Raw genomic sequence first — 27,233 nt, forward strand, 5'->3', positions numbered from 1 at the left:
TGTGTGTGTGTGTATTTCAGTAGGTCTTTGAACCAATACATTTCCCTCTGGATTTTCACACCCCCTAAACACTATTTGTATCACTTCTTTCTCCCCCTTTATACCCTCCCTCCTTCCTCCAGGTAAAGTATCCCCATTTTCCCTATTTCCCCCTTGATAACGCCTGTCTCCAATTATCCTCCTCCCCGGGGCTCCTTCTTCCCCTTTACCCCCATGGCTCCTGCAGTTACATAAGGATATATTCTCATATCTAAGGATTTGGAGGTAAGATCCACAAATGAAAGAGATCATATCTTGCACTGAATTTAGGATTATAAAACTAATTTAATTTTCACAACAATCCCATACTACAGATGTCTGTGGGAAAGCTCAACAGTTAGTCTAAGGTTAGAAGCTGGAAATTGTTAACATTTTGCCCTTGGTATATATGGATTCTCCATCCTCATGTTCAATCAACAAGGAATGGAAAATGTTTGAAATATAAAATTGAATCTACATTGAAGATTTGCAGATACTTTCTTGCCTTCTTTTCCTAAACAGTATAGTTTGACAGCTGATTACACAGCATTTATGTTAGATTTCATAAGTAATCTAGAGATCATATGAAGTCTATTGGAAAATGTACATATAAATACTACCCCATCTCATACAAAAGATTTCAGCATTTGAAGATTGAGTATCAGTGAGAGTTCTGGAATCAATTACCCAAGGACATGAAAAACATTTGCCTTTACTAATGCATATACTACACCCAGTGGGAAATGAAGTCCCATTTCAGGTAGTTTATTAAGAATAATCAAGAGCCAATGATGAACTATTCCAGCTTTCCCCTTTTCGATCCATCTTGTAATAGCTTTGAGGGTATAATATGGTCAAAAGAAGAATACCAAGACTATCTTAATGACTATATCATAGCCATTCTGCATTCTGCCACTAATAATTCACAAATCCTAAACTCTAACAAATGCCATGTGTCTCTCTGCAGAAGGCTGATGCTGTACGTGTGATCACATTTACTGGCTGTATGGGAGAAACATACTTTGACAGCAAACCTATAGGTTTATGGAACTTCCGGGAAATAGAAGGTGACTGCAAAGGATGTACTGTCAGGTTAGTTGAAATTTGAAGGTTTGTCCTGAGCATAACGAAGTTTATATTTTATTGTGTAATAGTCTATTGTGATGTGGAACAGGTTTGAAATAATTGTGATTTACCAGAAGTGAATGAAACGTCAAGTCCCTGACCATATGTGCAGGCATTTTCCAAGGACCTTGAAGATGCCCTACAGTACATTTACACGGTCACAAGTTTTTATAAAATCTGCAATGATAAGAGATTTGAACCACAGTCAATTAAGACTATGATCTCCTTTTATGCCAGAGTCTCTTCAGGTCTGGGAGGGTCTGCTTATCTATGGATGTCTTCTGGTCATAATTATTATTTCATAAAGAGAGAACTCCTTAAAGTGAAGAATACATTTAGAGTTTTAGAGTCTTAGCCCACATTTCATTTCCTATAGGAGTTTACAAACTGACATACAAGGTCTTATGAGGAAAACCATGGGACTTTGAGATTCTTCTTAAGGGGAAAGAGATAACAAGTGGCCCAGTCAGTTCTGGAGGAAGTATTACAACACACATTATCAAATATAAGATAGTCTAGAACAAACAGGAATGGGAAAGTATATGCAGCACATAATACATATACATATATATATAAAATATGTTTTTAGAAACATGAATAGAAAATATAAAAATGGTAAACTAAAAGTAAGAAATTTCTCCACATGAAAAGATAGACCTTCTAATCACCTAAGCCTAAAAATAATTTAACTATATTGTTAAAACACTGAAATACATACTAAATAAAGGGTTAATATGACATATGTAGAAATTAAAAGGTGCTAAGAAGTTTGTATTTTTAACTCTAATTTAAAGAGCACATGGACACTTCCAAGCCTTAAGACTCCATTAATATGAGAGCTACATCAGCATCTCTACAATTCCATGAAAGAAGAATCTCTAAAAGTTTTCACTTGAGAGTCTTTCCTTTGGTATTATAAACTTATCCACATGACATGGGATAGTTCAAAAGCCTGAAAACCTGACCTATTTAAGAAGACTTTTATTTACAATATCCAAACATTTAATATGGAGAGTTGTCTCTACAATTTTTTTCAATTGAACAATGAGGTTCAATGCCAGGTTCTCTGGCACATGCCTGTAATCCCAGCACTGAGAACTCTGAAGTAGGAAGATTGCAAATTCAAGACCAGCCTGGGATACATGAGGTCCAAAGTTTCCCTAAACATTTTTTCCTGGTAAACTTCTAAGTAGCATTTTCAAAAGTCTACAGCAAAAACAATGAAAAAAATCTTACAAGGATGTCTAACTATTTGACATTCAGCAAGATATTGTCATCTACAATTATGCTGGGCTGCATTCATAGCTATTCTGGGATGCCATGGGCCACCAGCTGAACATGACTGGTTATTCTAAAACATCAAATGTTCTCTTAGCCATGCGTATCATGTAAGATTATCACATTAATCGTCAGTTCTGTAAACACCTTCCACTACTAATGTGTGATGCTTTATCTAGGCCATTTGTAGGATTGGTTAAGTGGTCAAAATATAAAGCATACTAAAACTTTTTTGAAGGGATACACAGTATAACTTTAGGTTAAGAACACCAAAATCTGGGGCTGGAGAGATGACTCAGAGGTTAAGAGCGCTGGCTACTCTTGCATATGGCCCAGGTTCAATTCCCAGCACCCACATGACAGCTAACAACAGTCTGTAAATCCAGTTACAGGGGATCTGATGCCTTCTTCTGACTTCTGCAGGTACTGCATGCATGTGATGCGCTTACATACATGCAGGAAAAGACACTCATACACATAAAATTTAAAAAATTTTTAAAGAACATTAAAAATCTGCTTTATCAAGGAAGCAAGACTTGAGGTATGCCTTAAGAAAGGGTAAAAGTCCAATGAAAAGATTTAACAAGTCTGAGAGAGTCAGTGCCCTTGCCCTGTTCCCTCTCGGGGTGCGTTGTCATTATAACCCCAACACTCTGAATGTCAACCCTCCTTTATACTCCCTGTCATCAAACTACCCTTGTCTTTTCTTTTGGAAGTGAAGTTCTATGTTCACAAAAAAAGTCCATGTTTGGGATTTTTAATGAATCTTTTTTGATTATTGTTGTTAGTGTTTTCGTGCATTGATTACGTAGCTTAGTAAGTTTTGAATGATCTTCTCCAACACTATTGCTGCATATGCCCTTCTATTTGTAACAAGATTATTAATAGAACTCCAGATATTTTTTGTTTTTCTTTTATTTTCAGGAAAATATTTGTCATATTTTAGCATAAAGACCAATCATTCCATTTAAGGAGAAGAATTGATTTTATAGGACAAAATATAAAAGATGAGTCTAAAGGAGGTGGGCTGGGAAAATTATGTAGAGAACTTAGAATGTTGCTTTTAGAAGTCTACATTTATTAGGTAGTCAATATAAAGGATATGGTTGTAATGTTTTAGGAAGAGTATCAGCCAGATAATAACTCATTTTTCTTAAACATAGACAGTCACATCAAGTTTAAAATATAAAAACCTGCTAGAAATAAAATTTACTTAGCTGAACATTAAAATGATTATGAATTTTTAAATAGTAAGACAAAAAAACATTAATTCCCATACTTAATAAGTGTAAGTCATACACAGCTGTTCCAGAATGTAATTAATTTGTATTAACTTGACCAGACACACAGGTTTAGTACAAAAATAAAAGGAAAGTTAGGATGCTTTTCATTTATTAAATTTAAAAGAGTACCTACTTTTCCAGGCAAATGAACTCAGAATGAAGAAGAAAAATCTAGTATGCTGTTACAAATTTTAAAACTATAGCAAATACCTAGATGACCTCATTTTCCCCATCTTAAAGTCATCTATTTAAAGCCAGGTTTCCTATTTTTGGCTAACATTAGTGAATGAATTAAGTGAAGACAGCTATTCTGTGTGCATGTGCTTGGCCACTTCCAGTCCAAAAATCTTTCCATAGATTTGTCTTTTGCTTGAATAGGAAAACATCCTCAGTGTTGCAGTTGGAGGGACTTTAGAAATCAAAAAGTAGTTGAAACTTTTAGGTCATTCTTGAGAAATTCCAACCTGAATTGTTAAATGGCTATGGCAAGACCTTTGTGAAATTTGATTGTAGTCTCCAGGGTGCCTGCCATCAAACCATGTTGAAGACTTGATGTTAGAGACAAAAAGATGTCAGAGTTTAAGTGCCCTAAGTTTCTGAATCAGAAACACTAAACTCTGGCTGCTTGTACTGGCACATGCTTTTAATCCCAGCAGTTGGGAAACAGAGACTGGTGGATCTCTGAGAGTTTGAAGCCAGCCTACTTTACAAAGCAAGTTCCAGATCAGCCATGACTACAAATTGAAACCCCATCTCAAAAAATAAACAAAATAAATATATTAAATAAACCAAAACATTTAAAACTCTGATATTTTTCTTTTGATTCTGCAATTATAGTGAGGATCAGTTTGTTTGTTTGATCAAATATTTTGCAAGTTATATGAAGCAATATTTAATTCCAAAGCACACCGAAATCAGACAGAAAGGATTCCCACGTTTTCCCGCTTGTCATTGCTATATGGTATGCAAAGTCCTAGTAACTGAGAACTTGAAGGAACTCCTGTGTAGACTCTCCACAACATTCTCTATCTCTAGTCACTGCTCCAGAAGTCATGCAATACCATGCTGCAAGAAGGCCAAGCAGCAGCCAAGTTAGTCACTGTCAATTCTATGGTTAATAAACTAATTTAGTTCCTCAGTTTTTCATTTAGAATTTTTGTACAAATACTCAAAAAAGTATCTTTTATCTTGTCTTTATTGTTTTGTCCCTCTATGTCCAAGAACCAAGAGAAAGTCAACTTGTCCAATGTGTGTAACAGCTCTTCCTATATAAGAAAATTCATTTTTATATTCTATGGCTTTGCTCATTGACTGTGATTTCATGAAAATAATATTCCTAAAAAAAAGCAGGAGGGCTGGAGAGATGGCTCAGTTTATAAGAGCACTGCTACTTTTCCAGATGACACACATGGCAGCTTACAACTGCCTGTAACTCCAATTCCAGGGGATCCAGCATCCTCTTCTGGCTTCCACAGGCAATGGATACACATGTGGTGCATATATATACATGCAGGCAAAACGTTCACTCATAAAATAAAGATAAATAAACTCCTAAAGTACTTTAATGAATAAATTAATAAAATAATGTTCTGGGTTTCTATTTTTTATGATAGCACCATAGTATTTCGTACTAGACCCTCTACACTCAAGATAATATAACACTAAATTTCAGAGATTAAATACGTGCTCATATGCATATATTGAAAGTTTGAAAAATATCCCCACAAATGAGACTTACTATGAAACAACAGCGTAAATAACTAGCTGGGTGGATGAATGGCTGGACAGACAGATAGGTGAGATAGCCTCACATTGGAAAAACCATTATTTTTCAAATATTGTATTTACAAGATTCATCTTAATCACTATTAAGCATATATTCCCTGTGAAGAATCTGTTGTAGAAATTCTCCATCATCCCACAAATGTTCACTGTGATCTATTAGCCAAAGGCCACCCTAGATGCTGAGATAATGCCTGCTATACATTGACACCCATAAGTTCTAGATGGTCTCTTTAATGAAGCAGACAATTTAAAAAGCACAAAATGAAATGCAGGCAACCTTCAGTGCCTGAATTTAGTTAAGTCCCAGGAAAATTTGTTAGATGGTGAATAGTCAGAGGTTATGGATCTATATTCCACTATGCTATGTAGATGGGAAATATAATAATGGATTTTCAGTCCATCTCAAAACTCTTGACAGCTTGCAAAAATATCAGCAAGAATTGCTAAAATATTAGTGTGATTATCCACCAAGTGCTTATCTAAAATATAAATCATCTGAAACACCACTCTTCTAGCCTTTGAATACTTACTTACTGAAGTCCAGATAAGAGACTATGGTTTGAGGTTTGATGGGATAGTGGTAAGTAGAGGTGGTGAGAAGAAGGATAAATGATGTATTTGTGGTATTCCTGTCCTCTAACAACTTGTCATCCGGTCCCCAGAGATAGATTGATTCATTGAACGATGACAGATCAAGTAGACCAAATAGGTATAACTGGTATGAAATGTCTCTTTTCAGTCCTCAGGTGGAAGACAGTGAGGGGACTATTCAATTTGATGGAGAAGGTTATGCATTGGTGAGCCGCCCCCTCCGCTGGTACCCCAACATCTCTACAGTCATGTTCAAGTTCCGGACCTTTTCATCAAGTGCTCTCCTGATGTACCTTGCCACACGAGACCTGGTAACAAGGAAGAAGGAAAATGTGTTTGCTTTTTTTTTTGAAGACTACCAATGCAATTGTTAGTAGTGAAATTGTCAACTAAAATTAGAAGTTATCCATGATGGTTTTATGGTAGCTGAGAATAATATAGAAATGCTTATGCATCTTCATTGATTACCCCAATCACGAGTGAGTTACTTTTTCTCTACAGTATAATTTCTCAGATAAGTCTTTATGAGAAGCACCCAGTGATGATTTTCCTAGGAAAAAAAGAATGTAGCAGAAAATCTAGTTCCCTACTATTTTCTGTAAGCCTTGCCTTGGAAGGTGATTCTAAATACGCCCTGGCTTCCTTTGCCTCAGGTCCACTTTTCTTAATGAATGTTTCAGAAATCTTACCATTTGATTTGCTTAATATGTGTTCAAAGGAACTCACTTCACACAACTATCATGATAGAGTATATCCTAATAATTTGTTTGTGACAATTTGTACCGTAACATCACACTGACAAAAAAAAAAAAATCACAAAATAACAACACTGACTCTATTTCTGAAATGTATTTCTGTCACAGAGTGACACATTCAGCAACCTAGCCATAAAACCCTATTATAAATCCCATAAAAAAGTGAATACCCATATATTTCTCTGTGTATCTAATCACTGGTATATTTTTACTCTATTGATAGAAAGATTTCATGAGTGTAGAGCTCGCTGATGGGCACATAAAAGTCAGCTATGATCTGGGTTCAGGAATGGCTTCCGTTGTCAGCAATCAAAATCATAATGATGGGAAATGGAAGTCATTCACCCTGTCAAGAATTCAGAAACAAGGTGAGTTCTTAAAGTAGGAATGCAGTGTGGGCCTTAATCATGCTATCCAAAGCACAGTGAACCTAATCAGGAGGAGGACCTTGCCTGTAATTTCAGCTACTCACGACTTCTGTGAAAAATTGATATAGTCATTTCTTTGGCTTAGATTATAGGTGGTTTGGATTAGACACAACTGATTGAAGAGCCAAATGGTCCTCTGTCATTTTTCTTTTTTGAAACTGAGCGCTTAATTTGAAAGCATAAGCCTGTCTTACAACTTGCAAAATTATATCCTCTAACAGGTTTGGAAAATTGTATCCTTTTCTATTTTGTTGAGATGTTTCTTTTAGTTTAAAGCACCCACAATAGAATCCGTATGGTGGTAGGACACAGCTATCAGGTCTTTTCTCTTCATCAATGCCAAAAATGTTTATATGTTCAGGTAAATAATTGAGTAGTAATGACATGACACCTTTTTATGATTCTTAAAATTCTTTCACATTTAATTTTTCATATAAGAATTTTGATATGTTGTTAGAGGGTGGAAAAACGCACTCTCAAACTTATACATGTTATAGATCATATATATATATATATATATCACAACCAAGATGGAAGGCCAAGTCTGTTAGTTCTTAGCATGGTGCAAGGTTGTAATTGTTATTTGGAGAGAATTCTGTAATTCTCTGTATTATGGCATTACCAATAACTACAAATGAATGTATAAACTAAATGGATGGCTGTTGGCAGGATAACATCAGATGAGGCTGAAATGACAGGGTGACTCTATGCAGTTTTGTGAGTTAAGAAAATGATTTTAGCCATAGGGAAATGTAAGTCTAAACCAAGGGCATAGCACCACTGGATCTGTGCCTTGGTAAAATTCCTTTCCTCATAGCATCTTAAGTGATTATGTTTGTGACAATTTTGGCTGCTCCTAGTTGATCTGCACTAAACCACATAAACAGTGAGAAGAATAAGAAAATAAGTTACTAATGAGATGGAGAGGAAAGAATGGAGTTGAAAGATGTGTCTTTTACTCAATATGGAGGGGGAAAGAGATTTGGAAGAATTCCTTTTTTCTCAGATAGCAAATTATGTCAGTAATCTTTGAGAAGTTTTTTAAGTGCAGGAAAAATGACGGGTTTTCTGAAAAAGATTCAGAGCTCTATTTTGGGCATGTTGTATACAAGGAACATGTAGTTCCTTAGCAGCCTAGGGATGTTGTACAGTTGGCCAACAATTAGATGTTTATGAGGATCATAGAGTTCTTGGGAAGAGAAGTTGGAACATTCATCCTCATTTTCTCAATGATCAAGTCTTAATAATGAGAAAAAACAAGTAGTCATGTCTAGAATAAAATGACTGTACTAATATTGAAAGAGTTAGATAAATGAAGATCCTGAAAGGGACTGGCCATAAGAAATAATCAGAGAAAGCAGAAATGAATCCTTAGGAAGCCTGATGTTAAAGAAGGGAAAGAAAGCTTTTCTCAAAGAATGAAGATCTGGGTGTGGCGGTACATGCCTACCGTCTATCCTAACACTGGGGAGGTAGAGACAGAGAGTTAAGAGTTAACATCATCAAGGCCAGCCATAGATACATAAGACCTTGTCTCAAAAAATAAATGGAAAAAATTGATTTAGCTTATCATAAATCATCACATGTTGAAAGAGGATAAGAGCAAAGGAATTCACATTCGCTAGTACTCCAGAGGCCATCAGAGGACTTGGAAAGCATGTTGGCGTGGTCACAGTGAGAGCCAATAGTGGCTCATTGTAGTACAAAGGACTATGGGAAAGCAGACATGGAGTATAGGCTGACTCAGAAGGAAGGGCAGGGGCAGAGTCTGAGAAAGCAGGTGTGGAAATGGAGGACAAGGGTCATGAAATGAGAGATCGTCCTGGTGGTCTCCATAGGTTCCCAGCATGTAGTAAATACTCAATAAGGATTTACTGAGTGAATGAATGAGTGATTCTTCAGTACATTTGTAGGCTGTGGAGAATGTAGAAAGGAAGAGATGAGAAGCACCAAAAGAAATGGTGAATAGCACAGCATGAGACTAAGAAGTCAGAAATGCTGGGACCCAATCCAAGACAGGGTGGAGGACGAGGGACATGAAGGCAGAGGGAGATATGTGTGCATGGGATCGGGTGTTTGAGGTAATTCTCTCAAGAGACAAAGCATGGGAGAAAGCAAGAGGTCACAGACTAACAATGTAAGAGAAAAAAAGAAAAGACCAATATGCATTGTGGGAAAGGTAAAAGAAAGAGGCAGAAACAAAACACAGCCTATATCAGTTAGTGCTATGAACTCTAAAGATAACTGTGCTAAGTAAATCTAGAAGGTGGAAAATAAGGATGGAATGACTCAACTTGTTAAAGATGTGCTTGCCATAAACTGTCACCTTGAAAGTACAGCAGTTACCATAATTTATCTGCCATCTAGAAGTTTTTATTCTGTCCATTGAAACAAATAACTAAAAAGTCAAATTACAGTGCTGTATAAACTTGAAAGTAGTTAAAATATGCATCCAGTTTACTGTAGCGCAAGCATTGCATCCAATTGGTATGATTTTTTTCCAGCTCACACTAAACCTACATTCTTACCCCTCCATGGTCCAGAAACCCGAAGGAACTTTCTCGTTTCTGAACCACACAATGTCTTGTGCTTCATTCTTGTTCTCCAGTTCCATCTTATGCTGCTGATGCTGATATTTTCTTTGTTTAGTGTCCTTCCGGGCCTTCCAGGGGACTCTGGCTCCTGTTACCTTTGTGAACACCTGTCAACTGTACCACATAGTCTCACTCTTTGTTGGGGTCTCCATGAGATGATGCATCCTGCTTCTCTCTCTCTCTTTCTCTCTCTCTCTCTCTCTCTCTCTCTCTCTCTCTCTCTCTCTCTCTCTCTCTCTCTCTCTCTCTCTCTCTCATGTGTCTTCACAGTATTACCATAAAATTACATTCTGGGTGCTTCAGTTGTTTGGAACCTTTGTTCTCAAATAAGCTTGAGAAATCTCTCTGCTCCCTGTTCTCTATATTTCTGATATCTCACCACCATTTAGCAAATCAAATAGATACCCTTTTGTCATTGTTATAATAAATCTATCACACATATTTTGAGGCTATCTAATGTATTTTCTCTGATACTTTTAAAGGATTTTGTTATTCTGGCAGGTCAATTAACATGAATTATTTTTATAATAAAAAAGAAAACATGGAAGTCACAATAGAAAAAAAAGCAGTGATTATCAACAAATAATTAACCAAAAGAAAACAAATTCAGACTTATTAAATAGTTGAGAAATGCAATCACAATAGAAGAATATAGTCTTTTAACTTGCAGTAGCAATATTGAAAAAAACACATAAAACGGTAAAATAAGAGTTGCAATAGAATTTCACACAAGGAAAATGCAAACTTTGGTGCCACTGTATAGCTGTTAGAACATCAAAAATTTAGCTGGGCATGGTGCCACATGCCTTTAATCACAGCACTCTGAAGGCAGAGGCAAGCATATCTCTGTGACTTCAAGGCCAGCTTGGTCTACATAGCAAGTTCCAGGCCAGCTGGAGCAAGGGAGACCCTGTCAAAAAAAACCCAAGTATGTCTAAAATTTAAAAGCCCAGCCATGACCAGTTCAATACGTTGTTGAGAATATAAAATAGCACATCAACATTGGTAAGAAGTTCACCAGCCCCACAAACCAGACATTCCTCACTCTCTCAAGACACATGAAAGTATATATTTGAACAAAGCCTTGTCCCAAAATAGCCATGTAATCTTCATTTGTGAAACTCAAAAACTGAAAATAAACATCCATCAGCACGTATATAGGCCTACACAGATTGTTTGTAAGTCCATACAATATAGTACCCTTTGGGCCTTACTAGACTGTATAATTTAAACATGGTTCAACTAGTCAACAATATATCATTAAAGCTATTTTAAACACAAATATTATAGTTATTTAGAAGAAAAATATCAGAAAGGGTATTGATGTGATCAGAGATGAATGTTGAGGTTGCCCTTCTAGTTTGAGAGACTAAGAGTCATGGTGCCAGCAAATAAAATAATGTACATTTGGGGGTCCAAAGAGCCCCATATGGTTTGCAATATGGTTAGCACTGAAAGAAAATGCAAATTATGGTGTCTTGCTTGTTGAATGTGGGTTTTCAGGCAAAATCAGATCCAGGCATGCATATTTTGGGGTTTTACCATTATATTATAAATAAAGATGAACTTGAGTTTACCAGATGGCTAAAACTAGAATGTGAGAAAAGGAAAGAACATTACTACCCCAAGAGTTACATCCTCAAAGTATTCAGAGATATAGAGGACGGGCCAATGATATGGCTCAGCAGGTAAAGGCTGAGCATGAAGCCTGACTCGGCCTGAGTTCAATCCCCAGGACCCACATAGTAGAAGGAAAGAACTGACTCCTGCAAGCTGTCCTCTGATCTCCACACATATGCTGTTCATGTGTGTACCTGCACACAGAGACAGACACGTGCATACTGAATATATTGTTGCTTTTCATGAGCTAGTCTCGATATCTTTGTAAGACCACTGCTTTCTTCAATCCAAGAACATTGCATGGGGTTATTCATACTGTCCTTAACAGTCCTGAGTAGAACTACAGTCATTAATAAACATGTGTGGGATCAACCAAGTGCACTGAATGAAAGCAAATTTGAGAACAATTATTTAGACTTCTTACAGACTGAGAGAAGAAAAGGATTACCTCGGTGGAAACAGGGTATGATAACACAGAGCTGATTGTGAAATCACTTGCTTAGCCTCTATTCTATGTTTACTATTTAATAAAATCCCGTTTTCATACTTACTCATGAAATTGATGGCTAAGTTTTACTTTGCTAATCTGCAAAGAAAAATCCATGCTAAGAATAGCATTTCCTACCTGAACCAACTTCATCCCTCTCATGCTTAAAGGCTACAGAATAAGTAAGTAAAAATATGCCACCCTACACTTCCATCAGAATTAACTTTGGGGTAGTAAGTTTCAGTTGAATTCTGTTGATGCTCTTTGATAAATTTTTCTAAGAATGGCTTCTAAAAATGCATATATTCTCTCAGGAATAAGGGAAAACACTACTTCCAGTCACTGGCTTGCCAACAATAAAGGCAGAATTTCATTTCTTGGAGTCTACAGAAAGAGACAATTTCCATGTTCTAGTGAACAGCACCACATAAAAACTTCTTTGTGATCTAGATTAAAAAGAATATGTATGAAGAAGTCTTAAAAACAGCTTCATAAATCTATTTTCTTTTAGTAACCAGTCCATCTAATCAAGGAGATACATATCTATAAAACTATTTATATACATGAAAATAAATATAAGTGAAATTTAGTTTATGAAATAAGTAAAAATTTTTAAATATTAACTTGATAAATATGTCTTAATAGGACATTAGATCCTTTAAATTCTTCACAAAAGTGGGCTTGAAGGTGTGAGATGTTAACAGACTTGTCAGTTTGAGTCATTTTATATAATTGTGCTTGATGTTATTGAAGATACATTCTTTTGAAACAGTAAGGCTATAGACTTACAGTAGAATTTTGGAATTTGACTTTTTTTACATTTTCCAAAATATATCAATTCAAAAAATGATCAATGGAGAGGCTATAGCAGTGTTGCATGATCAAACAAATTTGAAAACACTTTCTCCTTCTATGTCCTCTCTTGGAGCACTGAGTAGCATATTGGCACGCTGAAAGATCTGGGCAGCCATAAAACTAAGATACATATTTAACACAGTTTAGTCCAGTACATGTCACATGCATTTGAACCAGAAACATCCTAGAAAGCAGCACTGTGAACAGTGAATATTTAGAGATTCCCTTATAACTCAGTAGCTTCAAATGCCCCTTTCTAAACCCATGTCAATTCAGATGCTACCACAGGCTAAACATGTCACATTAATGAACTGATGGCTCAATATACATCAATGATTTAAAGTACATGAGGTACTTGGAGGTTGTGACCAAGTACATAGTATGCTGTGGAAGCACGTGATTCAGAGAGAGCCTAGCCTGGCCCTTAGAAACGAGGGAGGAAAATCCATGGTATAAAGAAGCCGCATTAGCTTTCTAAAGCAGAGAGGTGACTTCCTTTTTCATTCTCTATGCCTAAATTCTTGTCCTCTTAACATCAGAAAATTGTTTGAGAGACCCAAGAGAAAGCAATAAGGTATGCATGAGGACAGTGCATTCACTCACAATGCTCAGCCTCCCAGTTTAAAATGTAATTTAGAGTAGATATGGGTCTCACTGTCTTACAGAATCAAACATCCACATCTCTCCACTTCCAAGTGCAGTGACATTATACAAGGAAGTAACACTTTGCACATAGCTTAAACCTCAGTAGTTCTTTGGGTGTTGAAATTCACAGGAAGAGGTGCAGAGTTAGTATATTTCTAATATCTAATATCTAGTTATATAGTCATGCTAACATGTAACTAATTATCTTACTTTATTTTCTTACTTTAGTATAAGAAACCATGACATGCAGTCTGTTGGTGTCCATCTAAACTTCTGTTTTTCATCTCCACTGATTTGTCTTCATTACGTCCAAGCCATTTTTTCCCAAGTTTTCTGGCAAATAGTTCAATAATGTTTTATTGATGTTAGCTTTTTTCTGCATTAAATAGTTACATATACAGTACATGTGCTTGAGAAAACCAATGTCTATTTGAATTTTAGACTGAATTTTTCTCAGAGTGTCAGCAATAACATAGCTGTGGTTAATGTTACTCAAATTAAATGAAAACTTCCTATCTCTTTACAGCCAACATATCAATTGTAGATATAGATACCAACCAGGAGGAGAACATAGCAACTTCATCTTCTGGAAACAACTTTGGTCTTGACTTGAAAGCAGATGAAAAAATATATTTTGGTGGCCTGCCAACTCTGAGAAACTTGAGGTAATTTAGTGTATATTTAAAGCTGAAGTTTTAATTAAATGGCCATTGTGCTCACCAGAGTTCTGAAGTTTGATTACAATAGCAATGTCATACGACCTTTAACAACAGAAAAGACTAATCAAAAAAACCATGTTGCATGTTAGAACAACACCAGGTTAGAAACCGGAGGATTAATTTGACATCTTTGTTAAAGAGATGGATTGCAATCACTATTTCCCTCATATGCACCTGCTGGAAAGAATTATGAAAGTAATTAAAGGTAGAAGCCAGGGTTGAATGTGGGTCTCATAATTGCTGTTCTCCTTACACATTCACTGGAGAGAATGGCATTCCGACATTATGCAGTGTTCTGAAAAGTAGTCAGTGTTCCAGGATACTGTGAGTATAACCTATTTTATTGTTAAGTGTTAGCATCATAATAGCATATTGGAGCTTTTCCACATGCCTGACACTAGCACTGCATCAGCTCTTCACATGCCCATGCCATCATATTAAAAAATTTCACACTTGCTCTGTAGCAAGCAGAGGAGGGAGATCTCTTTAGCTCATAGTTTAGTTAGTTCAAGAAAAAGGATCTGAAAGTCAGAACATCTTTCATGCGACATTTAATTGATTTACTCTGTAGTATAAAATATAGGAAACAAAATCTGTCTAATCTTGGTACTTAACATATGTTAATTGCATCTGATTATAATGGAATGGGTTAATCTAGTCAAAGTATAGGAAGTTATGACCACTTCAGCATATCTTGTTTTGAGTTTTTTGTTTCTGTTAATTTGTAGCTTGGTAGTTTTTAATAGGTACAACAGTCCCATGTTTCTACTCTACAGAGATTACATTTGGAAAATTCATAGAATGTTGTATTCTAAAATTATGGGGGAACTCAGCTCCCTGTTTTCCAACTTAGCAGTGGAACTCACCTCCTTTTTTATGTCAGCAGGGATATGAGCTGAGGCTGCTTTTCCCAAAATCTACTCATAAACCAGACAATTGTCTAATTAAAGTGTCAAGTTAGAAAAATTAGTGCATATCAAAATGATTTGAATAGTGATATAGCTATCACTTAACAGTTCATTTACTAAACATTCATTTAACACATTTTATGGCTGAGTACCTACTATGTGCCAGGAATCATGCTAAACACTAAGGATCTAGCAATTATTTAAATTCAAGATTTATCTTATAAAATCTTTATCTGTATTCTCCTGGATGAGTTAAATGTGGTGAAAATAAGACTACCTAAATATAGTTTCATCTATTCTAAAAATGACCTTAATTATCAGAAAGGGAGTTTGTGAATGATCTACAAATATGTGCTTAACTTCCTTGAGAAGGATTTGTACCTTTGGTTTAATTTAGGAAAATATACATGTAATGAATCTTTATCAATGAGATGTTTTTAATTTCTTAGTATAATGATTTATGATTATAATACTGCTATAGCATGGCCTACTATTTTAAAATAATCTTTACATGTATATGTGATTGACAAAATATCCAAGCATTCACCTGTCACTTTATGGTATCAGGTTAGGTTCTCAGTATGATGATGTGATAAATACAAATTATTTTCACATACATTGTTGAGCTTGAGCTCATTGAGAGGCAATATTTATAAGTTATTCATAAATACCACCTGGGTGCACTTCCCTATACATTATGTAAAGAAAAGGAAGGACTTTGAATTCACATTCCAAAATAAAAGTGGAAGTGGGAAGTCTGGGAAACGGTCGTCTCTGAATTCCAGTTTCACTTCAGTCAAGGACAGATGTCTGTTTTGTGTTCTGTCCACTTCCACTTTCTGTATTCCTTTGTGGGGGATGAATGTTTAACAAGATTTATGGTTAATGTTTGTTATTTCACATAATGAAAATGTAATGACAAGTAAATGTTTTCTCTCTTTCTTTTCACTTAGTATGAAAGCAAGGTAAAATTTAAATTTATGCATGCCTTCTTGAAGTGCATGGCTGGGGAACATGGCTTTGTGGGGACAGTAGCAGTGCAGCAGAGCAAGACCAGCATAGTTTCTTTAGTAGTGTGTTTCATGGGCAAATAATTCATATTGCTGGAGGGAGTTCCCATGCTACCCATCGCTTACAAGGAGGCTGCTGCTTACCTGCCATCAGTTGGGTTGCAACTCCAGTTGTTTCACCAGTCTTATGAGAATCACACTGCTTACTTATTCAGCCGCCTGGCACACAGCATCCTGGCAGCCAGCAGTGTGTATGCAAAGGACAGCTCATCGAGTTTTTGGGTATAGTCTAGTTCAAGCAAAGATGGTTTCTTGGGAAGAACCTTAAACTCTGGCCTCTCTAGTACCATGCTGCCTGCTCAGCAAGTCACCTGTGCTATCAAATGCTTATCACTGCCTTAGCGCTTTTTGCAGGCTGGAAAATATGCATTGATATGATAACTGCACCTTTTTGTCAAAGCTTATTTATTGCTGTGTTTATTGAAAATTATCTGTGGAGGCAGACAAAAAGAATCTCTGTAAATACTACATTTAAAACAAGTATTTTAATTAAGAGTGAAGAAGTCTGTAGACAGTCTCCATGGTATCTCTGGCACATTTTCATTCTTCCCTGCAGGTAGACTTAGCAGCCTTGTATGTGGCTGACCAAACCCTGGAAATGTGCAGATCTGGCTGACTGGACAAAGCCAAAAGAATTTGGGCATTTTAGAGTCTAACTGTGCTGGACTGTAGACAAGAGACAGTGATGCTGAACTGATCAAGAAATGTTTCAAAGCAAAGACAAGATTTTTAACATCAGAAACTAGAAAATATAGAAAGTGGGAAAAATAAAAGCAAGCTGTCTTATCATGATATCATGATAAGACTAATCATGCCCTGCCTAATTTACAGATGGATCAAAGGCAAAGACTGGTTTCCAATGGAAATAATGTTAATAAAACTCTGGGATAGTACTACATAGCCTTGAAATTTTGTCCCTGAGTGGTGACCTTCAGGAAATAGCTACCTGTAGTTACCTTAGGAATTAGATCACTGTGCCTTTGTGACCTTGTGGCTTTCATCATGCTGAGCTTGCTAAATCATTATATTTTTTAATGAGTTATTGTATTTCCATGAAACAATAAACTTGTTAGAGTGATTTACTTTATTGTCAAATGCTCCCCCCCACACACACACACCATACACACCAAATTGTGATAATCTGTCCTCCCGTAAAGGAAAATACAGAAGCAGCTAAACACGGCAAATGAGATTCAGCCATCCCTTTGTTTTGTACAAGAAGAATACAAGCACGATCCCCTCCCTCCAGCTGGGCATGTTCTTCATAATTACTAACTGAAAGAACAGGAGGAGAAGACCTTGGGAGCTAGACAAAATGATCAAAGGAAATAAAGAAGTTCCAGAGAGACGGGGGTGGAGATAGTGAACAGAACAAACACTTGACAAGAAATAAATCACCTGATACGTACTGCCAGGGTCTAATTTGCTTTCCCACCTGTTTTTCCTCCTGCCATGTGTTTTTTATAAAGATGAAAACGAGAAAGTTGGCATCAGGGGACAATGAGGAGAGAATTAATCATTACCCTATCAAGTACAATATTGGTGTCGATTGGACTCTTTCCAGATGTTCATTAACAACACATAAAGAAAAATTATGTTTTTACCCCTATATATCTACACTGTTCCACAGCATACCCTCTAGCCACAGTGGCCATTTAACTTTGAAACACATATCAAAAAAATATTTAGTTCCTCATTGGCACAAGATACACTGCAAATCTCAATAACCACAGATGTCTAGTAACTACTAAACTACTGAACTGAACAGTGCGGAACAGAAGATTTCCATCATTACAGGAAGTTTTGTTGGGCTTCACTGTCACAGACTCAAGAGGTGTCAGCATACTGCATATCCAGCCAGTGTACATTAACTGTGCATTTATATGTGCTATGCTCTTCCAGATTGTACCAGACTTTGCTCATTGATAATGTAGTCATCACTATTATGGTCATCATGTCCACTTCACATGTACTGATGTGGAATCCTAGAGAAATCAAATCCCTTGGTAATATGAAGTAAAAAATCAAAGAAATATGTGAGAATCAAAGCAAGGAGTTGACCTAATCTACTTGCATGCATGCTATGTTTTTTAAAGTAAGGAGCAGAAAATTTCAAGTGTAGTTTGCGTATAGGAAACACCAACCTTACCAGATAAACTATCTGTTTTGTGTTTGGTTTCTTTATTTTAGTACAGTATAAATATAGAATACAAACCTTGGAATCAGTAAACCTAATGTTAAACTATCTGGGTTTTGGCCAAAGTTGTAAAGTTTGACATACTTATTTTACCCTAAGACTCAAGTTTATCTTATAAAGAAGACCCAGATAGTAATAGAAGTGCAAAACATAAAACATGCATACTCACACACCCACACACAGTAACACTCACACACTCACACACATTCATGCTCACACGTGTACAAACTCAGCTCACACATGCACGCACACACGCACACACAGTCACACACTCATGTACACGCTCACACCCACACACCGACACCCTCACACACTCTTTCTCACACATGTACATAAACACACATGCACACACAATCACACACACGCTTGCACATGCACACACACATACGCATAGTCACATCTTCTCACACTCACGCACACAATCATAAACTCACATGCACATACACACACTCACACATGGACACGGTCACACTCACACAAGCACACACAGTCACAGTCACCCACTCACATACACGCGGTCATTCATGCACATGCACACACAGTCACACACACATGAACACACATGCACACACACACCCATGGTCACACATGCACACATGCACACAAAGTCACCAACTCACATGTACACACACTCATACATGCACACACACAGTCACACACACTCTCACACTCACATATACACACACATGCACACATGCACACACAGGTACTCTCTCCTGTTAAGCTTCAACAATATTTTTAAATGAACATTCCAAATATTTTTCCTAAATTTTGAACAAGAACTTTTAAAGCTTTTTGTAAACAACTTAATTATGCTGCCTACACAATTGCCTTCTCTTTAGTGGAAACAAGAAGCACTTATTTCATTATGCACGTGAAGCATTAATAAGTCGTTGATTTCTGTGCCTTGTATTGAAATGCTTTAAGATTTATTTTAGAGAAGAGGAAAACAACATCAGGGCTCCTTGTGTAAAGCTGTGCTAACATCCACTGAACCCAACCAGCGCATAATAGAAGGCACAGTGTGCTGGGTACAAGTGTGTGCATGTGCACTTTGATAGACATGCACCTGCCTGAGCTCCCGTTTGCATCACATGGCTTCCTTCCAAGTTGAAAACCAAGCTGCCATCACTCTAATGTGATTGCTTTTGTTCTCCATTTGACCATTCAATAGGCCAGAAGTAAATGTGAAGAAATATTCCGGCTGCCTCAAAGATATTGAAATTTCAAGGACTCCGTACAATATACTCAGTCGCCCTGATTATGTTGGTGTTACCAAAGGCTGTTCACTGGAGGTTGGTCTATTTCTGAAAGTTGCATAACGTGGTCACATCATGTTTCATTTACTTAATATGAGTGCTTTTACAAGAATAGTTCCTTTGTTAATGTATTTTAGATTTGTACTGATCCTTTCTTAGTTATGCATAAATGATTAAGCAAGATGGAAGCATTCTATAAATTGCTATGATGGAAATGGCATTATGAAGAGCCAAAATTTTGCTCCATTTTCCCATTTGTATAGCTATTCAATACATAGCAAGTACATTTAATATTAATACCTCTTGTGGTTCTTGCTTCCTTTTCAACAATACCTTTTCTCCTTTTTGTCATTTAAGTTCATTTTGTCTTTCTTTACTATGTATAGCTTTGTTAACTACCTTAACTTTTTCTAGACTATATCAGTAGTTTACACAAATAGCATGTAAGAGCATACCCCATCCCCATGGGTACATGACATAGCATCTTGTTCAGAGTTTCTTGTCATTAAAATAGCATAGATGGGCCCTGCTGGCATCCAATTCTGCATAGACTTGCATGATGTGAATGGAAAAATCTCTCCTACCTCAAAATCTCATCTTTGTTGCTAATGTAGCCGAGGAATCAGCTGGATCTACTTGAGTCCTCAATACAGCTCTTAAGTTCTGATTGGTCCATGTGCAAAAGATCCAGGGTCCACTTTCCTCTCTGAAAATATCTACAAGCTATAGAAAATAGTCAATAGAAAATATTAGCAAGAATTTTATGGGAATCAAATAGTGATGTTTTTTTTTAAATAAGAAAATGTTGAATATGACACATACATTTTTAATTACCCACGATGAAATACCTTTTCATTTTGGCTGCTTCCTCCAATTCGCGTCATTTTGAAGCATTCCAGTAGAGTTGAATGAAATGATGAGAGGGCAGAGAAAAAGGAAGAAAGTGAATTTGCCTTCTGAGCAATGAGGTTTAAAGATTGGAACAGAAGTGTTGGGTTTTCGTTGTTCATAGCTGCAGGCTCTAATTTAGAAGTGGCCATAGACACTAGCTCTGTGCTTAGAGAGAAGGAAGAAGGAAATACAGAAAGAACTAAAACTCTAAGGATTTCTACTGACTTCTTAAAGAAAATTTTACTAAAAGTTTAAATCTGAAAGTCTAACTCTCATCCTCATTCAAACAATGTATACATGAGGATGGAAAGCTGTCCAGAAAAATGAATGGCGTGCCTGCTCGGAGATGGTGCTTATGTAAAGACAGTCCAGAAACCAGGAATTATTTAGCTAAAATAGTAGGCAGAAATTTGCCATGGATAAATATTGCAGAATCTGTACAGTGCTTTTACCTAAACCATCTAAAATCTGTAATTTGAAAATTGGAATAGAAAGTACATTATACATTTTACCAATTCTTATGTCATTTAACTGGGCTGGAAACCCTATGATGAAAAATAGCTCACCTGAAAGAGTTCATTGCTTTCACTCCAGCAAAGCTCGACTTTAAAAATGAATATTTTAGGTACCTTAAATGTCCAATGACACAGGCTTGATTAAACAAATGCTAGCATCTTTGTACAGCAGAATGTTTTCCAGCCATTAAAAAAAAGTGATGGAGAGCTATATTTACTGACAGAGAAATAGCTCCTAAACATTTCATTGAAAAGAGATGTTCTAGGACTGGTGAGATGTCAGTGGTTAAGAGCATGTTCTGTCCTCTTGCAGAGGACCTAAGTTCGGTTCTCAGTACTCAAGGCAAGTGACCATCTGTAATTCCAGTTCCAGGGTATCCAATGTCATCTTCTGGCTTCTGTGGGCACTGGATTCACTTTCACAAACCCATACTCAGACACACACATATACACATAATTAAAAATAAGAATAAAAGCTAAAAATGAAAATGGGATGTTATCTCCTCTTTGTACTGTGTTACTCTCCAGAATACAGCTACATGAATTTTATAAGCCACAAAACAATAGTATTATTTTATTTTGAGAAAAGAACTGCACATAAAATACTTGGTTTGTTTATTTTAGGTTGTATCTCTAGAACTTATTCTAGAGAGTATCTATATACTTGACAGTAATGAACATTGTTCCCACAGAAAGTGGACATAAACCATGATCACACACAAAAATTTGAGGGCTGGAAGAATGGCTCAATGGTTAAGAGCACTTGCTACTCTTACAGAGGACCTGGCTTTAGTTCCCAGCCCCGTATGGTGGCACACAGCTGTCTTTTACTCCAGTTCCACAGTATTTGATGCCCTCTTCTGAGCTCTGTGGGTAGTAGGCACACATGTGATACACATACATATATGGAGGCTATTCTAGTTTGTTTCTCCATTGCTGTGACAAAATACTCTGACCACTACTGACTTGGGAAGGAAAGGGTTTATTTGCCTTACATCTCCTGGGTCACAGTCCATCGCTGAGGGAGCCCAAGGTAAGAACTCAGGGAAGGAACCTGGAGGCAGGAGCTGAAGCACAGGCCATGGAAGAACCCTGCTTACTGGCTTGCTCCCCTGGCCCCTGCTCAGCCTGCTTTCTTGTACAACATAGGCCCACCTGCCCAGGGGTAGCACCACCCACAGTGGGCTGGGTCCTCCCACATCATTTAATAATCGAGAAGATGCCCCACAGACATGGCCAAAAGCCAATCCAATGGAGGCAAGTCTCCAATTGAGGTTGCCTCAACCCAGGTGTGTCAAGTTGACAACTAAATCTGTCCAGCACAGAGGAAAAAACATTCATGTATGTAGACTAAAAATGAATAAAATTCTTAAAAATTAACTGATACTATGTATTCAATAAATTCAAAAGAGACAGCAAGGTGTATTTAAACCAAAAAAAATTATCTACTGATGACCTTCCATATTTTATATTAAAAAGTTACAGATTTAAAATGGAGGCTTTAATTTTTCTGTTTTAAAGAAACTAAACTAAACTGTTCAGAAAAGTCAACATCTTTGAATTGATATTTCTTCACGTGCTCTTAAACTTCCATATAACCAGAGGTTTTCTTGCTTCCTAAAATTATACTATTTTGTGGTTACATCACATGTATTGAGGAAGGAGGTGAGATGGAGAGTTTAACTCTTAATTTCTAATGATTTCTCTTCTTTTTTTCCCACAGAATGTCTACACAGTTAGCTTCCCCAAGCCTGGTTATGTGGAGCTTGCCCCTGTGCCTATTGATGTAGGAACAGAAATCAATCTTTCCTTCAGTACCAAGAATGAGTCTGGGATTATTCTCTTGGGAAGTGGAGGGACACCATCACCCCCTAGGAGAAAACGGAGGCAAACTGGACAGGTACCTTCCCAGCTGATAAATAAATAATTTTTCCTGGCTTTTAAATGACACAATTAAATTGTTTTTACATTTTAGATTTTTCATCACCTACTTTGACTATGATCTTGGTCAACCAGTGTTGATCACTCCATTCATCCATGCTGGCCTATTTCTCTCACAGCTTCTTAGGATAGTCGAATCCTCTAGACTGTCCTATGGGACTCTTTCTGGTGTGGAGTCACACCCACATGTCCACTGTGTTCCGTATGGGATTACCATTTGCATATTTAAAGAAGAAAGCCTAAAATACACACAAATTACATACATCTCTTGTCTTTAAGTACAGCTTCTTACCAGATCTGTGGCTATCCTATTACAGTCCCCTGGATTTAGCTTTCTTCTAGAATCAATTACTGTATTAGTTACTTTTCTGTTGCTATGATAGAAACACTGACCCAAGCAATTTATAGAAGGAAGAATTTATTTGAGCTTATGGTTCTAGGGGAATTACAGTCTGTCTTGGTGGGGAGGCATGGTGGCAGAGGTGGCTGGAGAAGAGGAGTGGAAGCTAAGCTCTACATCTTCCAGCAGGCACAGGAAACAAGAGAGCTACTGGAGATCTGGCAAGGCTTAAGAACTCTCTAAGCCCACCCGCAGTGATGTGCTTCCTCCAGGATAGCCACACCTTCTAAAACCTCCCAAAACATGGCCATCATCTGGGGACAAAATGTCCAACACTTGGAGTCTATGGGGGACATTTTCATTCAAACCATCACAGTTTCCCAGTTGCACTAGTTAAGGGGATGCAATCCTACCCTCTCTGTACAAAAAAGAAAGACAGAAAAGGACCTAACATAGGAGAACTCATATAGAGAACAGCCGTCACAGACACTGTGACAAGTAACCCAGCCTCACTCGAGGATGCTAAGAAGACAACGAGCACCCTCTTTTATGGAATGTAAACTTAAGTATTATAGATTATATATTATATATTGTATTATATATTAGCATATTATATATTATATTATATATTCCTTGTCCCTTTGATTCTGGGAAAAGAAATCCCCCAATTGCCAGATTTAGGTATTGGAACTCTTTACTCCTTTGGTATTTCGTTGGTGCCTCAAAGTTTTTTGTAATTATAGTCTTTCATTTTTATGTAGCTTTTCTCAGAAAAAGTTCATGGTAATGACCTAGTCAGCTATCATCAAAAGAATAAACTACTTTACAAGTATATTTTTAAATATTCAGATGCCTTTATAAATGTAGCGGTGTATTATTTATTAGATGTTTGGGGATGCATTTGTGTGCTCGGGTGCACATGTACATTTGTGTTTCTCATGTGGAGGCTAAAAGTCATCTCCAGCTATCATTACTCAGGAGCCATCAACCTTGTCTTTTTGCTTGGGTTTGGTTTTGGGGTTTTGGTTTTTATTTTTGTTCTCTGGGTTTTGTGACAAGGTCTCCCTATAGGCCCAGCTGGCCTAGAACTTGCTGCATAGACCAGGCTGACTTCCATTTCACAGAGATCCATCTGTTTCTGCCTTCCAAGTGCAAGGATTAAAGGTGTGTACTACCTGGCATCCCTGTTTTTGAGGCAGTTTTTCACTGGCCTGGAATTCACCAAGTAGGCTAGACTGGCAGGCCAGCAAGCCACAGGCATTAGCCTGCATCTACCTTCCCAATGCTAGAATTACAGGCATGTACTGCTATGCTGAGCTCCTGTTTAAAACATGGATTCACATGCTTGTAAGGGAAGCACTTTACCAACTAAGATTGTTCCTAAATCCTGATTACGTGCTTTCAAACATTTTAATTAATGCTAGGTTTTTACATCTACTCATCAATAATAAGCAATACATTCTTAATTTCTTTGTCTTAAAACTAATAAATATCAGTAATATTTATTTATATTAAATATGTGTAATTTATAATGTTTATTATGTAATATTAGCAAATAGAAATAATATGTAACCAAGAATTTCTCAAGAAGGCAGTAATGGAGGTCACAGAGATGACTGAACAGGTAAAGGCTCCTGTTGTCAGGACTGAGTTTGGTCCCCAGGACTTATATGGTAGAAGGAGAAAACTGGTTCCTGCAAGTTGTCCTCTGATCCTCACACTTGTGCCTTGTGCTATGGCATTCATGTGTCCATATACATGCACACCTACATTCAAAAATTAAATAAATGAATGTGATATTAAAAGAATGTAATGACAGCCTGATAATAGAAAAATCTAAAAATCATATAAATACCTGAACAGATATAAGAAAATATTAGGTAAAAATATAACAACATAGCCAGGCATGGTGGTGCATGCCTTTAGTCACAGTACTTGGGAGGCAGAGGCAGGTAGATCTCTGAGTTCAAGGCCAGCCTGGTCTACATAGTGAGGCCAGCTGGGGCTACAGGGAGACCTTGTCTCAAAAGGATCAATGAATAAATAAATAAATAAATAAATAAATAAATAAATAAATAAATAACTAATTAAGAGGAAGGATCATCCCATCTATAAAGACTATAGCAAGTATTCATCACACACTTGTGATGTTCTGTAAAATCAGGGCCAATAAACAGACGACTGTTTCTTACTGTACTAATCTGTTTACTGAGTAAAAGAAGAACAAGTACAGACAGTCTGAAAGGAGCTGTTTAATTTAATATAACAAGTTAGATATCAGATTTATATGAGAAAACTACAATGTTTTATTGAAAGGCAATACAGTCATCCTCAATGAACGCACAGATTCATCATGTTAATAAACAAAAACTCAATATTAAAAGTCTGCCTGTTTTCCCTAATGTGATGTACAGATTTTTTTTCAGATAAGAATATCATCTTGGCTTTCTTGAAAATCACTGCACATTAGTTCTAAAATTTACATCAAAGAATCAAAATCCACCAAAACTTCTGAAACAGAAGAATGCATTGGTAGGATTGCCTCACTAGACAGAAGCACGTTCATAGCTGGAGTCTTAGACTGGAGTAATGTGCTCATTCCTGAAAAATTCTGTCTTGGTCCAACAGAAGAGAGAACACTGGATATGCCCAATTACAGATGCAAACGACCTTGACAATAAGTGGCATCGCCAATCATTAAGAAAACAGTGGGTATTCCCAGAATGACTCCACAGCCATTGGCTTCTATGTGGGAAAAAAAATGAAACCATTTCTATTCATACTAAACTGAAAAACAATTCCCAGTAAATTAAAGTTGTGAATATGGAAAGAAAAGATTTAAAACTTTTGAAAGAAAATACAGAAAATAAGTTTTGATGTCCTAGAAGGGAAGAAATGATTTATTGAACAAAACAAGAGTTTGGTACAACTGAGTTAATATGAAAGCTTTCTGTTCATTGAAAAAAAAAAAAAAAGACCCTACCTGGAAATGTATTGTTGATGTAAGCTGATAAAAACTCGTAATCCTAATGTGAAAGTAACATTCATAAACATGATGTAACTGAAACAGTAATGAACAGAAGACTTGAATAGGTATTTCTTGGAAAACATGATTGATACAAAAATGTTTTTTGAATGTTCAACCTTGGGGTAATGGAGGAAATAAATCTTCCATACACACTAGATCTTACAACCCCTGGATTAGTAAAACATTGAGAAATGTGATAAACCAAGCGTTAGCAAGGTTTTGATGAAAGGCAACTGTAGCTGCTGTTGGGAATAATACTTTGCTACAGTTGCTTTGGTCCCTGATTTGGCTCCATCTTACAAAGTTAAGCAGATGCATTCTCTTCAAGGTGGCAACTCCGTGCCCATGTACACACCAAACTGTGGCAAAAACAATTGCGTATACACACAATTTTAAAGTCTTTAAAAATTTCTTGAAACATGGAGGGAGAAAAGGTGTCAGTTGTTTCTCAATGCACATGATAATCACCGAATAAATATAAAATATAAATGCTGCCAAATCCTTTATTCTATAATCCTGAAAAATAAAAAAAATGTTTTCACTCTTACAAATGATAATCAGGTTACATTAAAAGGACAAGACCAAAAATACTGGAATTTTCACTAAAGGATATTTGTTCCCTTGGCCACTGCCAAGTAGTTAAGCACCACTTATCAGCTCCACGTTTTTGTTCTTTAGCGCTAAATAAATGAAATTAAACCAACAGCTTTCAGGAGAATTCTTAAAACAATTAACATAAGAAAACAATAAGTACAATAGTACAAAGTACATCAGAAATGAAATTTTAATGCTCCAAACATTTAATGGTAATGAATATCTAGTTTTTTAAATTGCATAGTAATTGCTATCTGAAGGAGGAAACTATTAAATTGTTTATATCTGTTGTAGAATGCACGCTGAC

At 36.6% G+C, this 27,233-nt stretch overlaps 1 protein-coding gene across 3 annotated transcripts in view; it reads left to right on the top strand.

Annotated features, from left to right (window-relative positions):
• Lama2 (laminin subunit alpha 2) overlaps positions 1 to 27,233 on the top strand; it is a 679,163-nt gene that overhangs the window by 623,182 nt on the left and 28,748 nt on the right. For 2 of the 3 annotated variants that reach the window (XM_008827821.3, XM_029560969.1), the window contains 7 exons: positions 986 to 1,110; positions 6,229 to 6,391; positions 7,059 to 7,203; positions 13,991 to 14,129; positions 16,045 to 16,056; positions 19,533 to 19,653; positions 22,747 to 22,923. In XM_008827821.3, the coding sequence (XP_008826043.1) occupies positions 986 to 1,110; positions 6,229 to 6,391; positions 7,059 to 7,203; positions 13,991 to 14,129; positions 16,045 to 16,056; positions 19,533 to 19,653; positions 22,747 to 22,923 (882 nt within the window). The remainder of the gene's footprint in view (positions 1 to 985; positions 1,111 to 6,228; positions 6,392 to 7,058; positions 7,204 to 13,990; positions 14,130 to 16,044; positions 16,057 to 19,532; positions 19,654 to 22,746; positions 22,924 to 27,233) is intronic. The other variant, XM_029560968.1, reaches the window with a different exon arrangement.

Source organism: Nannospalax galili, unplaced genomic scaffold (assembly GCF_000622305.1).
Source record: "Nannospalax galili isolate Female #2095 unplaced genomic scaffold, S.galili_v1.0 scaffold53, whole genome shotgun sequence".
Classification (NCBI taxonomy): Eukaryota; Metazoa; Chordata; class Mammalia; order Rodentia; family Spalacidae; genus Nannospalax; species Nannospalax galili.